This window comes from Kryptolebias marmoratus, linkage group LG10 (genome assembly GCF_001649575.2).
Source record: "Kryptolebias marmoratus isolate JLee-2015 linkage group LG10, ASM164957v2, whole genome shotgun sequence".
Classification (NCBI taxonomy): Eukaryota; Metazoa; Chordata; class Actinopteri; order Cyprinodontiformes; family Rivulidae; genus Kryptolebias; species Kryptolebias marmoratus.
Window position 1 is genome coordinate 8,757,978 of NC_051439.1, and position 23,674 is coordinate 8,781,651.

The 23,674-nt window shown below is 41.1% G+C and overlaps 3 protein-coding genes across 5 annotated transcripts in view; all 3 read left to right on the top strand.

Moving 5' to 3' along the window:
• Positions 1–1,813: 1,813 nt before the first annotated feature.
• On the top strand, positions 1,814–5,581 carry sumo3a (small ubiquitin like modifier 3a). Its single transcript, XM_017410481.3, has 4 exons — positions 1,814–1,967; positions 2,978–3,106; positions 3,224–3,295; positions 3,394–5,581. The coding sequence occupies exons 1-4, from the start codon at positions 1,947–1,949 to the stop codon at positions 3,454–3,456; spliced, it is 285 nt and encodes a 94-aa protein (XP_017265970.1). The 5' UTR covers positions 1,814–1,946; the 3' UTR covers positions 3,457–5,581.
• Positions 5,582–8,664: 3,083 nt separating this feature from the next.
• tspeara (thrombospondin-type laminin G domain and EAR repeats a) lies at positions 8,665–18,329 on the top strand. 2 transcript variants are annotated; one of them, XM_037977974.1, is made up of 13 exons: positions 8,665–9,008; positions 10,354–10,577; positions 10,694–11,028; positions 12,135–12,225; positions 12,323–12,479; positions 12,572–12,703; positions 12,788–12,858; positions 14,657–14,818; positions 14,912–15,119; positions 15,228–15,460; positions 17,329–17,507; positions 17,653–17,749; positions 17,956–18,097. In XM_037977974.1, the coding sequence occupies exons 1-12, from the start codon at positions 8,924–8,926 to the stop codon at positions 17,702–17,704; spliced, it is 1,929 nt and encodes a 642-aa protein (XP_037833902.1). In that variant the 5' UTR covers positions 8,665–8,923; the 3' UTR covers positions 17,705–17,749; positions 17,956–18,097. The 2 variants fall into 2 exon arrangements, with proteins under 2 accessions (XP_037833902.1, XP_017272960.1); XM_017417471.3 differs by having other exon boundaries at positions 8,667–9,008; positions 17,648–17,749; positions 17,956–18,329.
• Positions 18,330–18,974: 645 nt separating this feature from the next.
• The window catches only part of usp40 (ubiquitin specific peptidase 40), a 15,039-nt gene continuing 10,339 nt past the window's right edge, over positions 18,975–23,674 (top strand). Inside the window, exons 1-12 of one of the 2 annotated variants that reach the window (XM_037977925.1) lie at positions 18,975–19,265; positions 19,345–19,679; positions 19,767–19,834; positions 19,940–20,053; positions 20,980–21,144; positions 21,311–21,457; positions 21,571–21,714; positions 21,799–21,927; positions 22,403–22,519; positions 22,641–22,748; positions 22,844–23,038; positions 23,152–23,290. In XM_037977925.1, the coding sequence (XP_037833853.1) occupies positions 19,484–19,679; positions 19,767–19,834; positions 19,940–20,053; positions 20,980–21,144; positions 21,311–21,457; positions 21,571–21,714; positions 21,799–21,927; positions 22,403–22,519; positions 22,641–22,748; positions 22,844–23,038; positions 23,152–23,290 (1,522 nt within the window). In that variant the 5' untranslated portion in view covers positions 18,975–19,265; positions 19,345–19,483. Of the gene's footprint in view, positions 19,680–19,766; positions 19,835–19,939; positions 20,054–20,979; positions 21,145–21,310; positions 21,458–21,570; positions 21,715–21,798; positions 21,928–22,402; positions 22,520–22,640; positions 22,749–22,843; positions 23,039–23,151; positions 23,291–23,674 lie in introns of both variants that reach the window. The other variant, XM_017417456.3, reaches the window with a different exon arrangement.

Consider the following 23,674-nt stretch of genomic DNA (forward strand, 5'->3'; position numbering starts at 1 on the left):
AAGGATGTCAGAGCCTTCATGTTCAAAATGTAAATCAACGCAAACAGAAAAAAGTAACCATGACCCAACTCCATAATCAAAGTTAAATGGATATACGTAGGACAACCTTTATTTTGAAAGCACAAATAATGTTAGAAGGGAAAGAAAAGACAATATGTGGATGTTGGTAAAACTTCCAGCTGACTATGAATAACACTTGTTGAAACGTTCCCACTCAGGTTTAAAAGAAAATACAAACCTGATTACCCAAGCAGAACCAGAACAGCGTTAATGAAGAATATGAATCATCTTCGTCTGTATTTGGTAGTCAGCTCAAGGTTAGGGTTGCTTCTTCCTCATTTTCACCTGCCTTCAGGCTGCCTGTTTGGGCTCGTGCATTGACTTAAGCATTTTTCTAATAAATGCTTGTAAGTTTGTTTTTTTTTTGGACTTTCAGGTATCAAAACAATCAGCTTCTTCAAAAGTCCCAGCTGCAGTGTCCTGGTGTTTGTAGCTTTTATATTTTTTAATTATTTAACTGTATTTAGGGGTTTCTCAGGGCGGCACGGCGGGGCAGTGATTAATGCTGACTCACAGCAAGAAGAACACAAGTTTGCCACCCAGCCCGTCTGTGTGACGTTTTTGCCAGGTACTCCGGTTTCCTCCCACAGACCAAAAACATGCATGCTATGTTCACAGGTAATTAAATTGTCCCTAGATGTCTCCTTTGTCTCTGTGTCCCTATGATGGACTTTCGACTTGTCCAAGGTGTCCCCCGCCTCTCGAACAGTGAGAGCTGGAGATGGATACCTGTTCCCCCCCAACGACCCGGGAAGGAAAAAGCGGGTAAAGAAAATGGATGCATAGATTTTTCCCACAGAAATGAACTGAGATCTCTTCAAATCCTTGAAAAACTTTGACCTCTTTGTACTGCCTTCATACTTAGCTTTTAGCTGCTGTTCTTCTTGTGGTAACTTTTAGCTACTGTTTTTAGCTTCTATTTTGCTAGTTTTAGCTATTGTTTTGCTAATTTTAGCTTTTAGCCACAACTCTGCCTGCTTTTGCCATTAGCTATTGGTCTGCTAGTTTTACTTTTTAGTTGTTTTGCTGAGTTTAGCTCATATTATGCTAATTTTAGCTACTGGTATCAGCTTTTAGCTACTGCTCTGCTTGCTTTAGCCTTTAGGCATTGTTCTTCTAATTTGATGTTTTAGCTACTGTTTTGCCGATTTTAGCAACTATTCTGCTAATTTTAGCATATAGTTACTGTTCTACTATTTTTTACTTTTTAGCTGTTTTGCTGATTTTAGCTCCTATTCTGCTCATTTTAGCTACTGTTTTGCTAGTTTTCGCTTATAGCTACTGTTCTACTTGCTTTAGCCTTTAGCTATTGTTTTTCTAATTTGACCTTTCAACTACTGTTTTGCTGGTTTAACTTTTACCTAGGGTTCTGCTAGTTTTAGCTTTCAGCTTTTGTTTAGAAAATTTTAGGTTTTAGCTTCTTTTTTGCCTAATTTAGCTTTTCTTCTGATTGTTTCCACTTTAACAACTCACTTTCAGCTTACCAAACACATTTCAGCATGCATTTAGCTATTTGCATTAGCAAAGGATGCTATTTTTATAGTTTTAAAGACATTATTTCTCTTACAGACACGGCAGCGTGTTCTGAACCCCACTCCATTTTTCAGTCCACGGTAAAACCCTAACCCTTGCCGTGGATTTGACTCGCTGCATGGATTTTGCTTTCAGTTCTCGTGGTCGAGTTTTTCCCATGCACGCGCGCCCCCGCGTCCGCGCCCCCGCGACGGGCAGACCCCCACATGAGCTTCTCCGACCAATCGTTCCTCTGGAACAGCGGTCCTCAGCGCGCGCGCCCGTCAGCGGGGAGAAGATAGGACAGAAGGCGGCAGGAAGGCGATTAGAGCCCCCAAACAAAAGTGCTCCGAAACCCGCAAAACCGAGCCGAGATGTCAGAGGAAAAACCGAAGGTAAGATGCGGAGGCTTTCAGGGCGGATTGTTCGCAACGATGGCTGAGTGGCGCTCCCGTGAGCCCGTTTCTTTGCATGTGCAATCTGAAAAGGCCTGGTTTGCACGTTTCTGTGAAGCGGCGCAGTGTTTGTTTCGCAAATGAATGAGTACCCGCACACACTCGTGTACACTTACACAGGCTTACGCTGCACAGCGTTGTTGCAAAATAAAAAAAACCCGTCCAGCTCTTTTGTGTTTCAATGATTTTATCAGAAATATCTAATACGCTCCGTGATGGTTACTTGTCCGGTTTTTTTCTTTGTGGAAGCGGCGCTACGTCCGCAACGCCGCTAATGCCGCAGCTGCAGGAGCGGCAAAACAGCGCAAATGGACATGACGCACCAAGAGAAAACCCGAAGCGGCAGCGATATGTTTTTGCTTGCTCGCTTTAATCCGGTGCTCGTACGAGCGAGGTGGAACCAAAACAAAGCTGTTAGCGACGTTAGCCGGCAGCTAAAGTCCTAATTGAAGGAGAGAGCGCCGCCGAGCCCCGGAGCTAACGATGCTAACGCTAGCCTCTGGAGAAACCTCTCCATGATGACAGCTTTCAGCAAATGTTTCTGTTGCATTTTGTGCGTCTTTTCATTTAATAGGCTCGCATACACGTGGTTGTGTCACCTACACTGTGTCACAAATTGTAAAAGAGTGTTTTGTGGCTGGTGACCCCCAAAAAAGTGCAAATGATTGCCAAATCTGAATATTGTGTGGCAACAGTTGTTTGTTCATTTTATTAACCTGTGACTTTGAGTACACATAACATTGATTTAATTTGAGAAATATCAAATAGAAAACTGCTTTACCATAAGTCAGAACAGTCACATCTCAAGTCACTGTTTTAAATGGCATTGTGTGCGAATTTTTTACCTTTTTTAAATGTAAGCTTCTAACTACTGTGTGCAATATTAATTGTTGTTAAAGCATGATAAATGATTGATAGACCTGCTGACCTGTACGCCTTTGTCTCTGCAGGAGGGAGTAAAGACCGAGAACGACCACATCAACCTGAAGGTTGCGGGGCAGGATGGGTCAGTCGTCCAGTTCAAAATCAAAAGACACACGCCGCTCAGCAAACTAATGAAGGCGTACTGTGAACGGCAGGTGAGCCCAGTCCCTCTTTAAATCCAATAAAACACGTCGCCTTTAACTAACCGCCTCAGTCAGGCCTTTTTTTAAATGTGCGCCTGTTGATTCATCCCCACTTGCTTTCACCCGCAGGGTCTCTCAATAAGGCAGATCAGGTTCAGGTTTGATGGGCAGCCCATTAACGAGACGGATACACCTGCACAGGTTAGTTGACCCGTTGCATTTGAAACGTCAGTGCAGGCTTGTTTCCCACTACTAATGTTTTTGTTAAATGTGGGCATGTTTATCTTTGCTTTCTGCAGCTGGAGATGGAAGATGAAGACACCATAGATGTTTTCCAGCAGCAGACAGGCGGATGCTGCTAAGCCCCACCCACCTCATTGACTGCCATCTTCAGGCCATGCCCTCAACCACCTTCACTGTCTCCCTCTCAACCGATTCTTTCAGCTTATTATTATTATTATTATTATTATTATTATTATTATTATTATTATTATTATATTATTTTCTCACTTTAAAGATGTCCATGAGTTTCTTTGACAGGTGTGTGTGCGTGTGTGTGTGTGGGGCTCCTCAGCTGTTATTTGTACTTTCTCGGTCGGGACTGAACTTTTGTGTTTCGAGTCTTTCCGTTGGCCAGGCGGGGCGAGTTTTCCCGCCTCGTGCCGCAGGCTGTAATTGGACCGACAGCTCGTCGCTCCCGGTCCGGCTCTTAGCCACCCGGTAGTTTGTCTCGGTCGTCATCAGTTAGGGGCGTGACGCACTGCAGGGCTTTTCGACCAGGGGTCGCGATCAGTGGACTTTTACAAATGGTTTCCAAACGGCCTGACTTTGCCATTTCACTCTGCATACTTGCCTGAATGAAAAGTCGTTGCTTTTCTGTAAAATAATGTATTTTAATTGTCCTTGCATTTATAGGTGCTTCAGCTTTTTTTTTTTTTTTTCTTTTTTGTTCCTTTTACCTATCGTTTAAAAAAAAAAAAACCAAAAAAACAATTAAAGTTGTGGATTTTTTTTCCCTTTCTTCCTGTACAGAATTATCCAAATGGATGTTAGATTATTGTAGAGAGGTTTGGAATAACGATCCAAAGACAAAAACATCAGCTTCATATTTATTGTATGTCTCTCTGTTTGCAAGGTTCAGGCTATCTCACTAAAAGGTGTTGAAGTGCATCTTTTTCTTTTTTTTTTTCCCTTCTGTTTCCCTACCTTTTTATTTAAAATGTGTTTTTGGGTATCTGTGGTACAGATGATTTTTTTTTTTTTTTCCTCAGGCATAATGCTTGTTCAGGGGACAATAACTCTGTCAGGGCAGGAAGTTAAGGTTCGGCTGTGTGGCCTCTGTACATATGTGTTGTGTTGTTTTTTTTTAAATTTTATTTTCTTTTTTGCAAAGAAGTGGGCAGCGACTTCTCCCTGTGATGCTCTTCCAAGCGGCCCGGCTCGTTGTCGGAGGAAGGCTGTGGGTGAGAGTAACCGGGCAGTGTTGGGTTCGTCCATCTCATCTCTGTATTGTCGCACGGTTGAACTGACAGGGCGGTGAACCGAAGATGAGCAGGTTCCGGTTTGGGGGCGAATATCCAGCTAAACCAGAATCCAGATTTTTATCTCTTTTCAGTGCTGCGGTCAGCTGCTGAGATATCTGCCGTTTGTGTTTAATTAAACTCGCTTAGCTGCACTTACAGTGGCGATATCTCAGATGTTGATGAGTGTCTTCTTTTTTTTTTTATTTTATTTTATACATATATATAGTTGAGAGTGATGTTTTGTTTTTTGTTTCAGATCAGGAAGGTCAGCTGGTGAAGTTTGGGAGATAACGTGTTCTGCATAAACGGGTCACTAAGTTTGGCTTCATTTGATCCTGTATGGTTCAGAACAAACTTTTTTTTTTCTTCCCCCAATTCAGAAGAAAATGTCGGCCTTTTGAAGCAGCTGGACCCTTAAAATAGTTTTCTTAGCCATGTTAGAAACCTTTTTCTTGTCTATTATCCATCTATTCCAGCTGTATTTTTAGAGCATTCTTTCTAATTATGAAAAGTCAGTGCCCAAATCCAGTCAGTTTTTAAATAATTATAAATATGCCTGCAATCCGTTATTCAAAATTTTACTGTTCTAAATCCGACTCCTGAACTTTGGTTCTTTCTCCGTTTCGAAGCAGGGTGGTACAGAGACGCGTTCGAGTCTTTGCTACGAGCCTCGGCACAAGCTGGTCCAAAGCCGCGATTGTGATTTCAGCTTTTCGTCACAAGAAAATAAGAGCACATTTTATCAATGCCTACGAATCAGCCTTCCTCTTTTTTTTTTTATTTTTATTTTGTTGCATTTTTTCCCAACGCCGCTATCTGGACAGAGGTCTTTCAGGGGTTTAGCTGTATGTGTGAAGAATGGGGTCCGGGTCTCATCATGTCATGTTATTTGTTTCTCTACTGATTTGTACATTATTTGTGGTCTTTTACTACTGTATACAATAAATATAGTTTGGTACTCAGATTTGCTGTTACGTTTCATTATTTTATTGTGATCCAAATGCAGGCAGGTTTGTTCCAAAGCTTTCCAATTATCTCCAGGAATTAATATCATTAATGTATTTTGTGGTTAGTTTGAATTCTCTCGTTTATGTTAAGCTGGTGCACGAGCAGAACAGTTTCGTTTCTTGCTTCGGTCCCCACCTGCTTCAGATTTATGCTCGACAATAAAGTCATGCACGTCTGAAAAGGTCCACTTGGTGATGCCAGTGAACCACTAACATTAAGTCTGATCAACAGATTTGCTTCGTTTTAAGCTCATACACGTGTTTAATAGCTGAGAAACAAACCTTCAGTTCAGCATAAACTAATTTATATTGCTTTTATATTCAAAATAAGATATAAAAATATGGATAATACAAAGTAACAACTTAAAACTGGAACTTTTTAAGGTTTGCAACAATAAATGTCTCACAACTTACTAAAATAAATTAAAAACTTCTTCACCCTCTGTCTCTCATACCAGAGTTTTAGACTAAGAGCGTATGCTGAGAAATTGTCGTAGCCATTTTGATCAAACCCTGAAAATAACATGCAAGCTTATGCAAAATAGCACAATGTCACACCCAGTCTGTGTTGTGAATGACTCAGCTACTACTGCTTCAAATTTTATTTCAGTATCTGTAAAATTGACAGATTTGTAGCCATTTTTGTGTATTTTTTGTAAGGTCAGATGGCTGTGGCAGCCATTTTGAATCGTTCAGTAAGTTGCTGATGTACCTGCTGTGATCACTTTCTGCGAGCTTCAATAAAATCTGCCCGGTGGTTAATGAGATATTTTTGCAAACAGACACGTGTACACACACATTCTGGCCCCGCCACCGAAAGGCAATACATTGATAATAATAATGTTACGGCCCAAGGCCTTTTTCTCTGGGTCTCTAACCTCCATGTTTTGGACTCCTTAATTGGTGCTGATTGGAAGTGGAGGCAGCTGGCCAGTGTCTCCAGATGACGTCAGATCCACCATAAGATGCACCACTTCCTCTGACTAGGCAGCTCATTCTTTCTGTCTCCCTGCCCCTCTCTCCCCTTTTCTCCCTTTCTTCCCCAACCAGTTATGGTTTTTTTTTGTTAAATAAATTCCCTTTTAAGTTATCTTTGGGTTGCTTCCCTTCATTTGTTATGGTTTAAGAGCCGGACCATAACAATAATAAAACAGGTTAAACCAGGACTGATTCCGTTTTTTAAAGCACTGGTTGTTTATTTATTGTCCTTTCCCACAATTAAAACTCACATCTCTGACAAACTAACAGACTGTGATGTAGTACAGCAGGGACAGTGATAACATTCACAGCAGAGGTTGATGAGTCAAACCAGGAATAAGGAAAAGCTCGTGTTTTTGGGTTCACTTTTCTGAATAGGAGCTCAGCACTCCTCTCCTGGCAGCCGGAAAGATTCGGTCGTGGATAAAGAGATGGTGGAACGGTGCAGTCTGTCAGATAAGCAAGTCCATTTGGCTTGTAAATTTACTGTTTGGTGGGAGGGGAGGGCTTCTGAGAACACGGACACACTGTTCCTCATGAGCAGCTTTTGACCAGCAAAACAAAAATGGTTGTAACGCAGGTGATTCTACAGATGTTGAGTTGAAATCGGTCGTAGCTGACTGTCATCCTCGAGACCAGATTCCAGCGCAAACACGTCTCACAGGATCTCGTACTGACACATAAAATTGCACATGCCATTCGCACTTTGGCATGAAACGCAGCAGGCGATATGCACGCCTTCAACGACGACTAGGCCTTTATTTAAAATGTGTATTCGTGCACTTTTCTGAGCCTGATTCGAAAGTTAGTCACCTCCGCCGAGGAGGTTATGTTTTTTAGTAGCGTCTGTCTGTCTGTGTACAAGATTGCTAAAAAAATTATGAGTAAAGTAAATTATGAACGGATTTTCAGGACATTTTCAGAAAACATCAAACATGGTACAAGGAACACGGGATTACACTTTGGTGGTGATCCGGATAAAGGTCAAAGGTCAAGGCCACAGATCAGCTCAACTCTGCAGCTGTTTAACAGAGATGTTAAACTCTACAGCTGGAGACCTCATGGGTCAAGTCACTGTTGATTTCACGGTCATGGGGTCAAAGGTCAGCATCCCAGCTGACCTGGTGCTCTAACTCTGCAGCTGTGTAATGTAGGAATGTCAAACTGCACAGCTGGACACCTCAGGGGTCAAAGATGATGTCTGTTGATTTCAAGGTTCATGGGGTCAAAGGTCACAGGTAAGCCCCTTTTTTAAAAACCTGTCTGTGCTCCTACATGTGACCCTTTTGTTTCCTCCACCAAGGAAGTTATGTTTCCGGTTGTGTCCGTTGATTTGTTTGTCTGTCTGTCAGCAAAGATCAGGTAAAAACTAAAGAACAGATTTGAAGGAAATTTTCAGGAAATGTTGGGGTTGTTACAAAAACAATGGATACAATTTTGCTGGTGATCCAGTTAACGATCCGGATCGCACTATTTTTAATCCCCCTGTGGCCTTGGTGGAGGTTTGCGCTCTCTGAGTGCTTCTAGTTTTATAATAATAATGATAATAGGTTGTTTTTTTTTGCAAACTCAGTCAATTAAAAGGCTTACCTACGTCACAAACATAAAAAATTAGTCCACTTATATTTTACTTTTAGCATTCTGAGACTTGTCTTCTATTTACCAAGCTTTTTGTGAACCGTTCAGGTTGGAGGCTTTAATATCCCAGCTGGGTTTCTGCACATACCTTAGTTTGTCAGGTAATAAACTTTGGGATATGTTTCAGCTCTGCTCATATCCATCAGTGCGTCAGCGGACCAAAGGTCACAGTTTTGTTGTCGTTTGGTTTCCTGTTAATAAAAAGAAATATTAGCCCTTTAACTGAGGCACTATTTTATACGTTCACACTCAGATTTCAGCTCGTCTGTCAGTGAGCGTGCTGAAAGTGTGAGTGCACACACACACACGCAGAAAGTGGAGCAGCCCTCCCCTCTGGCAGATCTGTGTCGTCAGATTTGTGGCCAAGGGAGGATGAGTGACAGGCGGGTTAGTGATTTGCATGGCTCCGGCGTTTAAAAGGAGGCTGCAGGTGCAGGATTCTCCTCACAGACCAGTGGAAAACACAGGCGACGTTCTGCTGTTCAGGTTCACGTGAATCGAGAGAAAGAACTTTTACAGCTTCAACTAGGTTTGCTTGATTGCTTTATATTTTTTTGGGGGGGGATCAATATGGAGAACATTTCATTTGTTTGAGGCAGAGATCAAGGGAGCAAATCACTGCATTTGCCTTCAACATGGAGACATTATTACCAGCCGGCAACTGAAGCAAACATCTTTCCATCATGTCAGAGCAGATTTTTATACTTTTCCTTCTCTGGGGGTTGAGGGTGACTGACACGACAACCGGCACATGGAAGCAGTGCACAGGTATGAAATGGTTTGATTTATTTCTGTTTCTTTCATTCTCAACTTTGTGCTCCATTACCTCATCTCAGCTCAGCACAAGTGATGTACAGTTAATGATTATCTGGCGGATTGTTTATGGCTCCCTGGGAATCCCCTCCAGCTAAAATTCTTTCGGATAATTCCAACTGTCTGTGTCTGCTCACTGGGAGTGCTTCTGCCTGTGTGTGTGTGTGTGTGTGACAAAACGACTTAAATTAACATCCACAAACAAGTACAAACGTCGAATGGATTCTGTTACCATTCTATAGCCATATCAGGACAAATATTTACATGATGCCTCATCAGTCTTAGAGTGCTTCTCCATCCGTCTCACTTTCCGAAGAACGTATTACTGTATTCCATAACAACCCAACCCAAACCTCATTAAAGTTCGACCATCTCCTGGGGCTGTTTCTCACACACGGGCGGGGACATTATTGTATTTATTAGTTTACTGCTCTTGTTTTTAACCTTTTTGACTCTTAAAACCAAACACCCCTTCAGTTTAGATGGTGAGTAAAGATGAAAAATCTGTTTAGGTCCTTTAACTATCTGCCATTTCCACAAAGTAAAATAAAAATACTGATGAGTTATAACTTTTATTGGAAAGGCTTTTTGAATAACAAACAGTTGTATTGTTTCAGAAATGTGGGTTTTATCTTCGGCTGTCCATTGCCAAAGTAGTGTTTAAAAGCTTTTCAATAAATACAACTATTTGCACAAATAAAAAGAAGAGAAATGGTATTTTCTGCAAAATGGCAGCACAAATGAGTTTAAACTGAGTTGTTGAAGTTAAAACAAGCAGAACATATGCTGAAATTAGCAGAAGCTGAAAGAACAGAAGCAAAAAGCAGCAGAACAGTAACTAAATTTAGGTTCATTTAATACTAAAAGTAGCATAAAAGCAGAAATCAGATCTCAGTGCAATTCTATTTTATTTTAAATGAAATGAAATGTTTTGAAAAGTATAAAAGTTACAAATACTAAGAGTCACAGCACACCATTCCCGATCGAGCTGAATGTTTTGATATATGAATGTTTAAAACAGCACAAAGTATGTGGAAGTAGTTTGACTGCAAAAAAGTACGAAAGAAACTATAAACAGGAAACCAAGACTGACTCAGTGTTCTCTCAATAAGTAATCCAACCTAAGAGGATTTTAACTTTTATTGTTTATATTTAAAAAAATTGAAACTTGGGAACTTTATTTGATATCTTTACCTTATCCTTTTCCAGACCCAGCTCAGATTTGTTTTGCACCCTGTTCTTTGCTTCCCAGCCCTCAGGTTGGTTCATTTAGGCCTCTTTATTTCCTTCTTGTCCTCAGACCTGCTCCCCCTGGATCTTCTGTCCTTTGTTCTGGAGAGGGATACCTCCAAACTCGTGCCAGGGGTGAGTGTGAAGCAGGCGCTTGGGGTGAGGGGCGTCCATTTTCTGAGCCCTGATGCCTCCATGAGCTTCCCTTCCTCCCAGATACTGGTGAACTGTGACCTTTTCCCCAAAGAGTTCTCCATCGTTCTAACATTTAAAGTAAATCGCATCACCCCAAAGGTGAGCATCTGCAAGGAGCAGTTTTACTGTAAAAGAGAAGCTCAAATATGTTAAAATTGTACCTTTTTCCCATTAAACACAGAGTGTTTTGAGGTTGTTTTCTCTCTGTCTGATAGAGAAATGAATATATCTTTTCATTGCTGGAACCAAAAAATGCAGCGGAGGAGATGGAGGAGAGTTTACAAAAGGACAAGACGAAGAATTTGTCTGGAGAAGAGCTGGGGATGAAGAAGAAGCACATCAGGAAACACGAGGAACCAGGACGGGTCATCCTCGGACTGAAGTTATCCCAAAGTGGCCTGCACTTCTTTTTTAAAGGCCAAGAAGAGGCTGTGAAGCGCTGGGTGTTTCGAGGCACCCCGCTGGCTGACAACCAGTGGCACACTCTAGTTTTTGTTATTGACCATCATCACATGAGACTCACAGTGGACTGCAAATCACCGCTGGAAATGTAAGCACAGCTTTTTATTGCCTGCAGCTGAAAGGCAAAAGACGTGCTGTAATAGTTTCACCTGTGTCTGTGTTCATGTGTTTGTCTTTTTAAATGTTCAGGAAATAATCAGTGGATATACCTCTACAACTGATTAGCTTTTGGAGCCAACCCATTTCAAGATGGCTGCTACAGCCAACTGACCTTAAAAAACACAAAAAATGGCTATAATTCAGTCAATTTTACAGATGAGCTAAATTTGGGCGTAGTTATAGCTGAGAGTCATTCACGGTAGATGCTCTAAGTGCTACTCATTGCGCGATATCTTTGCTTAAAACTTTAGCATTAACTGTTGGCGCCAACCTTGTTTGTCTGTTAGCAAAATATCTCATGAACCAGTGAATTAATTCTACTTGACCTTTCAGAAAGTAATCATCAGATGTGCTTCTACAGCTGCTTAACATTTAGTCTATCTAATTTAAGATGGCTGACACCACCAATCAACATTAGCCAAAACAAAAATGTCTGTAACTCAGTTTAATTTATAGATATTGAGCTGAAACTTGATGTGGTAGTAGCTGGGAGTCATTCCCAGCACATAGTCTGAGAGCTAACACATCATGTGAGATCTCACTGCATCGAGGGAGATTACATATTTTATCGTATTTTAAAGGTTTGACGAAAATTGGCTATAATTTTGTCATTTCTCAACATAAGATGATCTTAGTTGAAAACCTTGGTATGAAAAGTTGCGGGTGATATGCATTCCTTCAAGAAATGCTAGACCTTTCATATTTTTCTTGTTTCTGCCTCCTAGCCTCATTTCTTCCTGTTTAGTTGAGGCTTACAGTAGCTGATCCTCAATCGCAATAAAACGCTTCTGCTTACACCCTGCAGTCATATCACAGTGGTCTGACAGTAAGTGATGGATGTTTTTTTGTTTGTTTTTTTTTTTTTTAGAGGAAATTCCCTCTGGCAGCTCTGCAGCTGATGTAATACAGCTCATGTCTCATGTTCCGTTCCTAAAAAACAGATCTGCTCCTTCAGTTACAGAGGATTCAGCTCACTTACACAGGAAAAACAACTTACTTCATCTGTTTCAAATAATGATCTTTCATTGCGAACAGCATTCCCTCCAGGCCTTTCCCCTCAGACCTCAACATTCAGGGATCCAGAGTCCACATCGGCAGCCGGGGCAGATGGAAGGGCTTGTTTTCAGTAAGTTGCATCTAAAATTTCGGACACAGTTCGAAAAATAAAATCGGTCGCTCCCTGATTCACATAAGAAATATCTCACCTGCTGCCCCAAATCCAGGGTCTGCTTCGACAGCTGGTTCTTGTGCCGAACTCAGACGCCACCCATCAGATGTGCCCCTCCTCTGACCCCCAGCTCGCAGCTCTGTCGGTCCCTCCGCTGCTCCTCGACCTGCCTGTCAGAAAGCAGCAGGATGACAGACGTCTGACTTCCTCTGGTAATTTGCACAGTCAGTTCACAAGGAATGCGATGAGTATCAACAGGAGTTTAGATCTTTGATCGCTCTGTGTCGTCAATGCGACCTGTCAGAAAGCGCGCAGCCAGTGTCAGTGGGTTTGGAGAGTTCATGCTCGGAGCTGCTGCAGGGCCAGCTGTGGTTTAATCCGCTCAAGAAGGGCCTCTACGTCTGCAACGGTTCAGCGTGGATCACTGTGTTGGAGGGTAGGAACCCAATATCCAAGCACCAAGCAGGCTTCTTTTCCTGTTACTATGATAAGTGATAAAATTACCTTTCCATCAACACAGATCATAAAAGGCTGGACTACGTGTTGGAACATCAAGTGCTCACCACCAGCTCAGAGACCCATGATGTAGAGGTATTCATCACTATTCTCTCTTTTTACACAATTTAGAAATAATAATAATAATAAAAACAACTAATATTCAAAATCTGTCACTTAGTAAGCTGAATACAAGCATCAGACATGCAAACAAGAAGCTGTTCTGTAATAATAATTCAAAATAAAACTAGTGGCTGATTGAGTCTGGTTTTTCAGTTTATTTATATCGCCCCAGTTCACAACAAGTTGTTTCAGGGCACTATACAATAAAAATAAGTTCATTCTAGTCAGATTCAAATCAAGTTACAGTCACATACAGACATATAGTAGAAAATGGCAATTAGTTTCATAACGGTGGAGAACGAGATGACCCCAGAGTGCAGACTCATTATTAAAAAAAAAATTATTAAAAAAATAAAAGAAACAAAAACAAAAGCTGATGTGGCAGCAAAAATATAAATAATAGAAATCCAGAGTTGTGTAACAAAGGGCAAGGCAAGGCGAGGCAAGGCATGGAAATAGGCAGTGGGCACGAGCGACAAGCAAACAATGAACCAGCGAGTAAGTGGAGGAGATGACCAGGTTTTAAAGACAGAGGATAATATGGGAAAGAGAACAGGTGAGTGATTATAACCACGGGCAGGTGGAGATGGGCGTGGCAGGTAAACAAGTGCTGACTGAGTGGAAAATGACAAGAAACAAAGACAACAAGAACAAGGACTAAACCAAAACCCAGACAACTAAATAATAAAATAAAAGAAACAATAAACCCAAAAGAACCTCGAAGAACCAACCAAACAAAACCCCAAATCCTGACAATTAGTAGACGGGTCTATATAAGGAAACCAATAGATTGGGTCAAATCTTCACCTTTTGGCACAATCCTCCTTCCAAAGCAAGCATGCTGGTGACAGTGGAAAGAAATGGCTCTGTTTTAACATAAAGAAACATCTAGCAGAAACAGGCTCAGGATAGGCTGAGAGCTCTCCTTCCAGCTCTCATCAGAAGTCATGCGGCAGCATTTTGAATTTTTACAAATCAGAACAGCTGATAAGTGATTTATAACTCAGATTTGTTTCTATGTTGTTGTGTTTTTTTTAAATACCAGTTTTAGTTTCATACACAGGTCTTACTATTTCCCTGTAGAAGATGACATTGTCCTTAAAGGTTTGCATAGCATTCAAGTCTTTTGGTGTTTGCTGGTGTTGTATTTAAAAGAGCACCCGTGTCTTGAATGGCACCTCAATTTGTGGGAGGCAAATTAACAACAACAACAGAAAAAAGCACAATTGCGCTGATTTAGCATTTGCACTCTTGTTTTTCTGTTTATAGTTTTGCAATCAAACTACTTCTGCATATTTTGTGCTACTTTAACCGGTCATATATTAAAATGGTGAATGCGATCGGGAAAAAATGTGCTAAGAATTTCAGTATTTGTAAATTTTGGAATTATTTAACTTCATTTACAAAAACACTTCCCATATGCACCGAGATCTCCTAAGTTTCTTCCAAAACATCTTTCTTTAAAATCTACTTCATCATACTTGCTCAGTTTTTGTTATTTTATGCTTCTTTTAGCATGTTAGCAAACCGTAGTTTTATCTATGGGTTTGCTAATTATAGCTTTTACTGTTTTACTACTTTTAGCCTTTAGCAACAGTTTTGCTCGTTTTTGCTACATTTAGCTTCTTTTCTGCTTGTTTTACCTTAATATTCTTAACAATCCACACCTCCCACAGGTATTTTTGGTTTAATTAACTTGGTTGATGCAACAATATCAGTTCAATTAATCAATTGATCAGTCGGTCCTCAAATATTTTCTTTTGATCTCCAGGTGTTTCAGATTCCTGGTGTAGGTCTGATGGCTGCCATGGCTCACCGGTCCTCAGCCTCCGGCTCAGCTGTGTATCTGTGGATCCACTCAGGTTTCCAGCTCTACCAGAACATCAGCACATACGGAGCTCTGGCTTGGAGACATTTCAGAATGGGAAAGAAGGTATGAGGAGTTCTTCGGAGAGAGACCCTGCCACGTTTTCGCCGAAGGTTTTACCTGAAACTCCATTCCTCTTGCTCTGCTGTGTTCGTGTAGGTGTTTCTTGTGGTGTCTAATTCTGGGGCTGGAACAGACAGGCAGCCTAACAAAGGGTCAGAGATGGATTTCTCTGTGATTTACAAGTGGAGCAACAGAAGAAAACGGTTTGTGCAGTTCCAGACGCTGCAGACTTATTGTGCACGAGACTGGGAGGCCTTTAGCATCAGCCAACATACATATCTTGCTGTGGCCAATCATAGGCAGGGTAAAATAAATCATCTATGAAGATAATAACTTTTGGCTTGCTTAGTTTCTGTCAAATCTGGAAGAAGAAAACACTTCACTGTAATCCTCTTACTGTCATGTCTTGAAGGTGACAATAATCACACGATAAACAGTGTGATATACAGATGGAACAGGTCGACAAAGTCCTTTGAGGTTCATCAGATGCTGCTCACCTCGGGGGCCTACGACTGGGAGTTCTTCACAGTTGGACCGTACCATTTCCTGGTGGTCGCAAATGCTTTTGATGGCGTGACCACTTCTGTGGACTCCGTCATCTACATTTGGATCGATGGAAGATTCCAGGTGTTCCAGACAATCAAGGTGTGTGGAGACAGCTTGGTGGCATAAAAATAGATCAATAAATGCTGCAAACGACGTTAGAAATACCTTACACCCAACTGCAGTATCTCTGCAAATCTGTTTGAACATGGAGTTAAAGTTAATAGCACTCGAAGTAAACATTTGGCTACATGATTGCCCTGCCATTCATCTTCCCATCAGCTGGGCTTTGATTTCCTCTGAGGAGATCCGTATCTCTGAGATGAGTATGAAAAACGATATAATCGGTACAGACAGTACGAAGCGAGAGCGAAGATAAAAGGAAAACAGGGAGGAAGGAACAAGTACGTTAATGCACTTAAGACTGGGGCCAAAAGTGGATTGTGTGGTTTGGCACGATTTGCTTGAGCGCTGTGTAACTGATAGTGAACAATTTATTTGAATCTCGCCACAATTGATGTGAGCGCGTTGACACATTGATAGCCACGAGAGAAAACACAGAGAGATGTGTAATTAAGGGGAACTCCAGGGGTGGAGGAGAAGATTCACAAAAACACCTTGAGGCACAGTGGCAATAAAATTACTTAAAATCATCAGAGAAAAGCAGGAATCCAGACTTCTGTCATCTTTCAGCTGCACAAACTTTGAGGCTCCATGATGCAATCCTACTACTAACAATTTTTGGGAGAAAACGTGAGCAGACATCAACTAATTTCTGACGTTTCATCTACAGTTAAAACACTTGCCCAACCTCGACAAAACTGTTCACATTTTCCTTACCATATGAGACTTTTTAGGTTTGAAATGTGAACATTTTGCCTGCCAAGCAGCGATTCTGGCATTGAGAATTAAGTTAATATCCTAATGTGTTTGATTATAGGAAAGGCGATGGTTTAGAAGAAAAGCTTTGGATTTTATTGATCATTTCCTTCTACGTTATTGCGAACGATGAGTCATGATGATTTCACGCCTTTGTAATGTGGCAGTTATTCTCTGCAACCTTACCGCACTGTTTCTCTCAGCCACTTGAGGAAATTTTGCTCTGTTTGTTATCACATTTAGCACTAACGCTCACGCACTATGGTCATCCTTTCTGCATTATCGCCTTTTCTGGTGCTTGTTTAAAGCTTGATGTTGTGCGAAAACATCATCCAGATGGTCAATGTTTAAGACAAGATCCCAAACATCAAATCCTCTTAAAGTCACAGAGAACTTACTTTTTACCACCTTAATACATACAATAAAACTGGACCTGCTTAGCATTTATATACAGTATATGCCACACCTACATATACATATATACAGTATGTGTATATATATATATATATATATATGTGTCTGTTAGCAAAATATCTCAGTGGACATATTTCTGTGAACATCTACAACTGATTAAAATTTGAGTCAACACAATTCAAAACGACCACGACAGCTAATTGAACACAAAAATGTCTAAAAGTCAGTCAGGTTAACAGATACTGAGCTAAACTCTGGTGTGTTAGTCGCTGAGAGTCATTCCTAACACTTGAGTGCTAACAGATTGATTGCGATCTTTCTTGATAGCTCACAATGTTATTCAAGGTTTGACCAACACAACTTCTTCACTTCTCAACATAAGATGATTTTTAGTTTGAAACTCTGGCACAAAAGGCGGTGAATGATATGCACTCCTTTAAGGAATGCTAGGCCTTTAATTGCTTTGTAAACTTGTGCAGAAGCATCTAAATTTATTCTCTTTCTCACATCCATGTAATTAGATCTTGGTTCCTTTAATCTGTTACCCATCTGCTGTTGTTTACCATTTGTATCTCTGCTTGCATGATCACACATCCGTCCCACAAGCGCTGTGTGATGAATGCTCCCCTTGAGGGATAACTGATTAATATATATTTTTTCTCTTTATGGAAACGTAGACGTTCTGTGCCACAGATTGGGAAATGTTCCAGATTGGCAGCAGAGTGTTTCTGGTTGTTGCCAACGGACACAGACTCAGCGGCAACAGGCCAAGTCAGTACACCATCAACTCAACCATCTACGAGCTGGACATGAGCGGACAGCTGTTTGTCCGCTTCCAGGACATTGTCACCCACAGGTATCGATGTGTAATCGTCTGATGAGATCTAGCAGATGCATGTGCAAACACAGACTATGAGATAATCTTCGTGTTTAAAGATGTTTGCTGTCATTTCACTCAGTCATCAGCTCCACTTAACCATCATCTTTCTTTCCCAGCGCAGTGGATTGGGAGTTCTTCAGCCTCGGGGAGGAATATTTTCTGGTTGTTGCTAACTCTTATAATGGAGAATCCTACTCTCTCAACAGCATTCTTTACAGGTATTTAACTTGTCAACAGCTTCCTCTCCTCATAAGAAGTCCTTCATCAATCTTTTTTGTCATGTGGGACCTGTCAAAAAACTATCTTAGAACCATAAATCTAGTTTAATGTAACAACTTGTAAGAAATCAACACTATTGATATGTGAACAATAAGGACCTGCACTTCATCCATTGTTGTGATTTCTTGTTTGTGTTTATTTCTAGGTGGCAGGGATATGAAGGATTTGTTCCTGTTCACTGGCTCCCGACGATTGGGTGCAGTGACTGGGAGTTTTTCAGCTCGAAAGGAGAATCATATTTAATCTACTCCAGTGCCAAAACACCTCTCACCAAAGTATTCAAACTGAAAACTTACTAGAGAAAAAAAAAGTGTGCTCATGGCTTTTTATACTCACTTTGTGTGTGATTTATTGTGTATTTTCTTATCTCTGTAGGCAGAAAAAGGTTATGAACAAGATAGCATTTATCTTATTTAACAGTCAAACAAATGACTGAAATAATATAGTTTATTAAGGCTTTAGCTCATGTAAATCTTGTTGTATATGTTCATAACAAATATATCTTTTTTTAAAACATGATGTGCCTCTATTTGTGTGGGTCATCTGAGAGAAATGAATGCAACTCAAGCTCCTTTAAAAAACACAATTTAACGATCTATTATGACTTTACAATTAAAATGATATCTAACTTTTTTTGTTTATTTACTGGAATATTTATTTTCTTGCATCTTCTATTGTAACTTTGTACTAGACTTGAATTTACTTGACCCCATGAATTATTTATATTTGAAAAGTGTCTGTAAATTATAGAAACTTTACTAAAGAATATTTGACTCTGGTTGTTTATGCATTTACACCCATTTAACTTGTTCATTTAGTCTTTAGAATAATTGAAAAGCTGATTCATTCATTTCTAGCACATACAAAAAGAAAACCTGACTAGTTTCATGGTTGCTTCCTAAAAAACTACATTTCCCACAAAACCTTTGGAAGTCAAAAACTATTAGGTTACCGGAAATGTAGTTTTTACCTACAAGTTAAAGTTGTTTCAAAGACATACAGTCTTAAATATCTTTAAGGAGGTGTTTCATGAATTTTATAAGGTATTAAAAGTAAAATACAAAAAATACAAGTGTTTAAGTGAAACAATTTCGCCAGTTTCTTTGAAAAAGTTCGCCTGCTGATTAATGCAGGTACTACAAGTACCACAATGCACCACTCCGGTCCTCTACGAGGAGAAACATGGCGGCTCACAGTCCAGCTATGGTGTCTTTATTTACGTTTCGTTTGCTATCTTTTTTAAGGCAGACAGAGGAAGTAAGAGCTTGTGGCCGAAGCCATTTTTGAGTAAAAGTTTAACCGAATGAATAGTTGTCGTTTCGGTAAGACGGCGCCGCCTCGTTTTAGTAGTTCGGACACCGACTGTCAGATTTCTGATCATTTTTCCCCTCGGCTGTCAATCTGCTCGTCGGCGAAGAGCTGCGATTGATTGGCCTTTGTAATCGCGCTAACTCGGTAACACAACTGTAAACGTAGCACACACACGGAGGGTCGTGGTCGCAATGTTTAACCCCGTAAACTCCTCTTACTTCAGAGTCAGTCCAGCCATTGTCAACCGAGAACTCGGCAAGACCAAGATGAGATAGCAAGAGGGCATGTCGGAGTGCTAACACGCGTTTTGCTGCATAACTGAGAGAAACACAAAAAGACAGAGAAGAGGAGAAGAGCTCAGGATGTTTGGTAATCTGTTTGAAGAAGAGGAGACCGAAGGCTTCTCTTTAGCCTCCTCCAAAGAAAGAACTGCCAAAGGGGGCGATGAGCCACCTCCTCCCCGCGGAAGAAGCAATCTGTGCGGCATTAAGAACCAGGGAGGGACGTGCTACCTGAACTCCCTGCTCCAGACTCTGCTGTTCACCCCTGAGTTCAGAGGTATGGGCAGGTGACTCTCCCTCCCCCCAGCACAGCATCTAAAACATTATGATTTCAAGCTGTTAATCTTGCTTTGTGTCTTTGCAGAGGAGCTGTTCCGTTTGGGACCGGAGGAACTGGGATGTCTGGATGACAGAGACAAAGCAGGAGCAAAAGTACGCCAAGCAAGATGCCTGCATTTACCCCCCACCAATGTATACGTGTTTTTTTTGTTTGTTGTTGTTGTGAGGAGCAAGCAGTTTTGTTGTTTCTCCCCTCAGGTCCGGGTGATTCCCCTGGAGCTTCAGAGGCTGTTCGCCCGTCTGTTGCTGGTGGACCAGCAGAGCGCCTCCACCACGGACCTCACCGACAGCTTTGGCTGGAACAGCACCGAGGTCTGTGACGGCAAAAAGAAAGAGGGGGCTTAAAGTTCATCTCTGCAGCTGATTTAACCCCTCGGGGATGTTTAACACAGTAGTCAGCCGAGGAACTGGGCTGGAATTCCTTTTGTTGTTGTCTGGAGGCCGTCTAGCTGCATCTATGCAAAAATATTACACAAAAAGAGCAGAAAATAAGTCTTTTTTTTTTAAACATGGCATGCAAACCTAATAACCTACTAGAAAAGATGATGCAGGGATGTAATTTAAACTAGAATCAGTGCTCTACAACCATTAAGCTGCTCTATTGATAAAAGGTTGCAGTAATGTGTCTCAGTACCCTAAAAGCAAGTTTAATAGGGTCAAAAAAGTTAGTTTGCTCCACGTAATACAGCTACCAAAACTAATCATACATTTATAATGCATTGTTTAGTATGTATTTATATTAAAATTGTAAATATAAAGGTGATAATTGTAAAAAGGTGACGTAAGCAAAGAGAATTTTAACATTCAGAATTGCAAATTGCTTTTTTTTCTCTTAGTAATATGGGAAAATTATTATTTTTTTAAAGCAAGAGGATTTAGAGAGTATCATCTGGCAAAACCAGTTCTGTATTTTACAATTTTAGTGAAGGTGATTGCAATGTTGTCACTTGTTTACCTCTCCACCAAGTTCTATGAAATTTGGTAGTTGTTGTTCAGTCCCGCTAAAAGGGTAAACGAACGGTCACGGTCGCATTTCTTATTTTCTCTGTGAAAAATGCAAACTGTCGAGTTCTGTAAATTGAAACTGAAACACAGTCATTTGTCTCAGCCTGTGTGCCACAGATGTGTCACCTCTTTTTGTTTCATTTGCGTTTTTACAAAAAAAAGAATCACTGGGAAGCTTTCTTTGGATGAACTTTTCTTTATTAATTTTTTTTCTTGTTGTGGTTCATTTTAAGAGGACAAATCAACATGACGTGCAGGAGCTTAACAGGATCCTGTTCAGTGCTTTGGAGCACTCTCTTGTGGGCACCAGTGGCAGTACGTTTATCCACCGCCTTTACCACGGCACCATCGTCAACAGCATCGTCTGCAAGGAGTGCGGCAACGTCAGCCAGAGACAGGTGCGCCCTCGTCTGCCTGTTCCAAGCCTGCTGGCCCAATCAGAAACAGTCCTGTTAAGCAAACCGTTTGTGTCTTTGACCGAGAAGAGCACAGCTGTCTAACCCCTGGAGTTGTTTCAGCCCTCTTTTCTGTTCATGTTCGTGTTTGTGTTTCTGTCGGCTGCAGGAGGACTTCCTGGACCTGACAGTGTGCGTGTGCGGCGTGTCGAGCCTGGAGGAGGCCTTGTGGAACATGTTTGTGGAGGAAGAGTTGTTTGAGGGCAACAACCTGTATCGCTGTGCTCAGTGTGACAGGCTGGTCACTGCTGCCAAGGTCAGTGGCACCTCTCCGAGTGAGCCTCCGCAGCAACAGGCGATTCATTACGATAAACTCAATAACTGAATCTTTTTCTGTTTTTTTTTTTCCCTTTCTTTGACATTTTTCAGTCTGCCAAGCTGAAGCAGCTGCCTCCATTCATGACGATGTCTTTGCTGAGATTCAGCTTCGACTTTACAAAGCTTGAGCGGTACAAGGAGACGGGGCGCTACAGTTTCCCCCTCACCATCAATCTAAGACCCTTTTGTGAACAGGTCCGATCACATTAAGAGCTGCCGACAGGACCACACACATTCAGCTGAAATGTCTTAAAATCTCTGTTTTCTTCCTTCTGTCAGACTGATGGAGAGGACTCTGATTTCACCTACGAGCTGTTCTCTGTGATTATCCACAAGGGAGGCTGCTACGGAGGCCATTACCATGTTTACATCAGGGACATCGATGAACTTGGCCAATGGGAGCCACCGGTGAGAGGAAATATTTAATTAGGTTCCTTTTTTTTTTTTTTCAGAATGTGATGAACTTTGACAGATTTTGTGCATGCATTTGTAAAAACGAGAGGTATATGTGTACAGTTAAAAAAATAAAAATAAAGGTAAAAGATTGCATCTAAAAAGGTACATTGGCTTACTTTTAAAGGTAAAAAAAAGTACTTTTTTAAGGCACAAACATACCCTTCAGACTGCCAGACCTTTTCAAGGTAGCTACAGCAGGAGCAGCATGTTAATGTGCTCTGTTTAAGTATTTTTTTTCTGTAAATGTATTTATTTATTTATTTACTGTGTATGGTCAGACAGACAGTCAGTCAGTTAGTTAGTGTCTCGTGAAAATAAAAAGACACATTAGCTTTTGGCATTTGTTTCTCTTTCCCGTTGTACCGAACCGTGACTTGGGTGTACTTTAACGCCCCTATTTCTTTTTTTTCTGTGTCTTGTTTTTTAGGAGGAGGACTCCAAACCTAAAACTCAGAAGAAAATCAAGGAGGAAGTCAAGGAGTCGTGCGAACAAAAACTGCGAGAAGATGATCTTTTATCTGTTCTCACAACAATAATTGCCCAGGTACCCCAAGACTCTTTCACTTCTGACCTTCCCGTGCCTGATTTTTAGCCTTTTTTTCCATTTTGTGAATAAAATGTTATACATAACCGCTATAAACTCCTGTGTCTTTGCTGTCCACTAGGAGTCATTGAAGAGTGTTCTGGTGGATCAGCTGGGTCAGAAACTCATGGATAAAATCGGCTCATCCTGGAGCAAAAAGTTCAGGAAACAGTATGGTCCCATTGGAAAGGTATAGCTGATTTCTGGTCTGGCACTAACATTTTAATATTTCTCCTTCGTATAATCCAGTTTCTGTACTTTTCTTTTTTTTTTTTTCTCGTTCAGTTTCTGCAGGCCCACAGTGATGTTTTCATGCTGGTGGCGAACGGTACTCGAGTGGCACTGAAGGCAAACCCACCGGCGGCTGAGACCTCCGCCCCAGTAGAACAAACCACCAACTCTGACGCCTCACCAGCTCCTGGCCCGGGGAGTTCAGATCAGCGGCTGGACGCCAACCAAAAGCCTTCATCAAAACCAGAGGTGTTAAAGCAACAACCTTTACAGCCATTCGGAGTCTCGATAGTTTTTGTGCTTAATCTAGATTTTGACGGACGTCTTGCCGTTTTCCCACGGTTCATCCTCCTGTCTGTCAGCAGGGTAGCCACTGGTTTGACCTGAACGACTCCACTGTGACCTCCATCAGGGAGTCGGACATAGAGAAGCAGTTCCAGGGCAAAGAGAGCGCGTACATGCTGTTCTACAGAAAAACACAGCTGCACAGGCCAAACGAAGGTGACAAATATCTTTTTTTTTTTTTATGGAAAAATAACTACTGTCAAACTGAGCTGAAGGGTGAGATGAGGTAAAGATGAATGCAGTCATTAAAGTGAGGGGGAAAAAAGCTTCTTTTCAAACTAATGATGACTTAAATTGATCCGTTGATACATCATGTTGTTAGTCTATAATTGTGTGAATGCTTTTAAGCATTCACACCATTGCTTTCCTGTTTCTCTTTATTATCTATTATCTATTATTCTTTCACTATTCCGTACGTTTTTCGGCACCTATCTCCTTCCACAATTTTTCAGCTATTTCAACCGTTCATATATCAAAACGTTCAGCTCATTAACGCCATTCCAGCTATGACTTTTGGTATTGGTGCAATTTCAGCTGTTT

Excerpts from the sequence above, each read along its gene's own strand:
- tspeara (XM_017417471.3), top strand. The coding sequence starts at position 8,924 with ATGTCAGAGCAGATTTTTATACTTTTCCTTCTCTGGGGGTTGAGGGTG. Across the intron at positions 10,578-10,693 it reads TAAATCGCATCACCCCAAAG|AGAAATGAATATATCTTTTC; the intron begins GTGAGCATCTGC and ends TCTGTCTGATAG. Across the intron at positions 11,029-12,134 it reads TGCAAATCACCGCTGGAAAT|CATTCCCTCCAGGCCTTTCC; the intron begins GTAAGCACAGCT and ends CATTGCGAACAG.
- sumo3a (XM_017410481.3), top strand. The coding sequence starts at position 1,947 with ATGTCAGAGGAAAAACCGAAG. Across the intron at positions 1,968-2,977 it reads TGTCAGAGGAAAAACCGAAG|GAGGGAGTAAAGACCGAGAA; the intron begins GTAAGATGCGGA and ends TTGTCTCTGCAG. Across the intron at positions 3,107-3,223 it reads AGGCGTACTGTGAACGGCAG|GGTCTCTCAATAAGGCAGAT; the intron begins GTGAGCCCAGTC and ends TTTCACCCGCAG.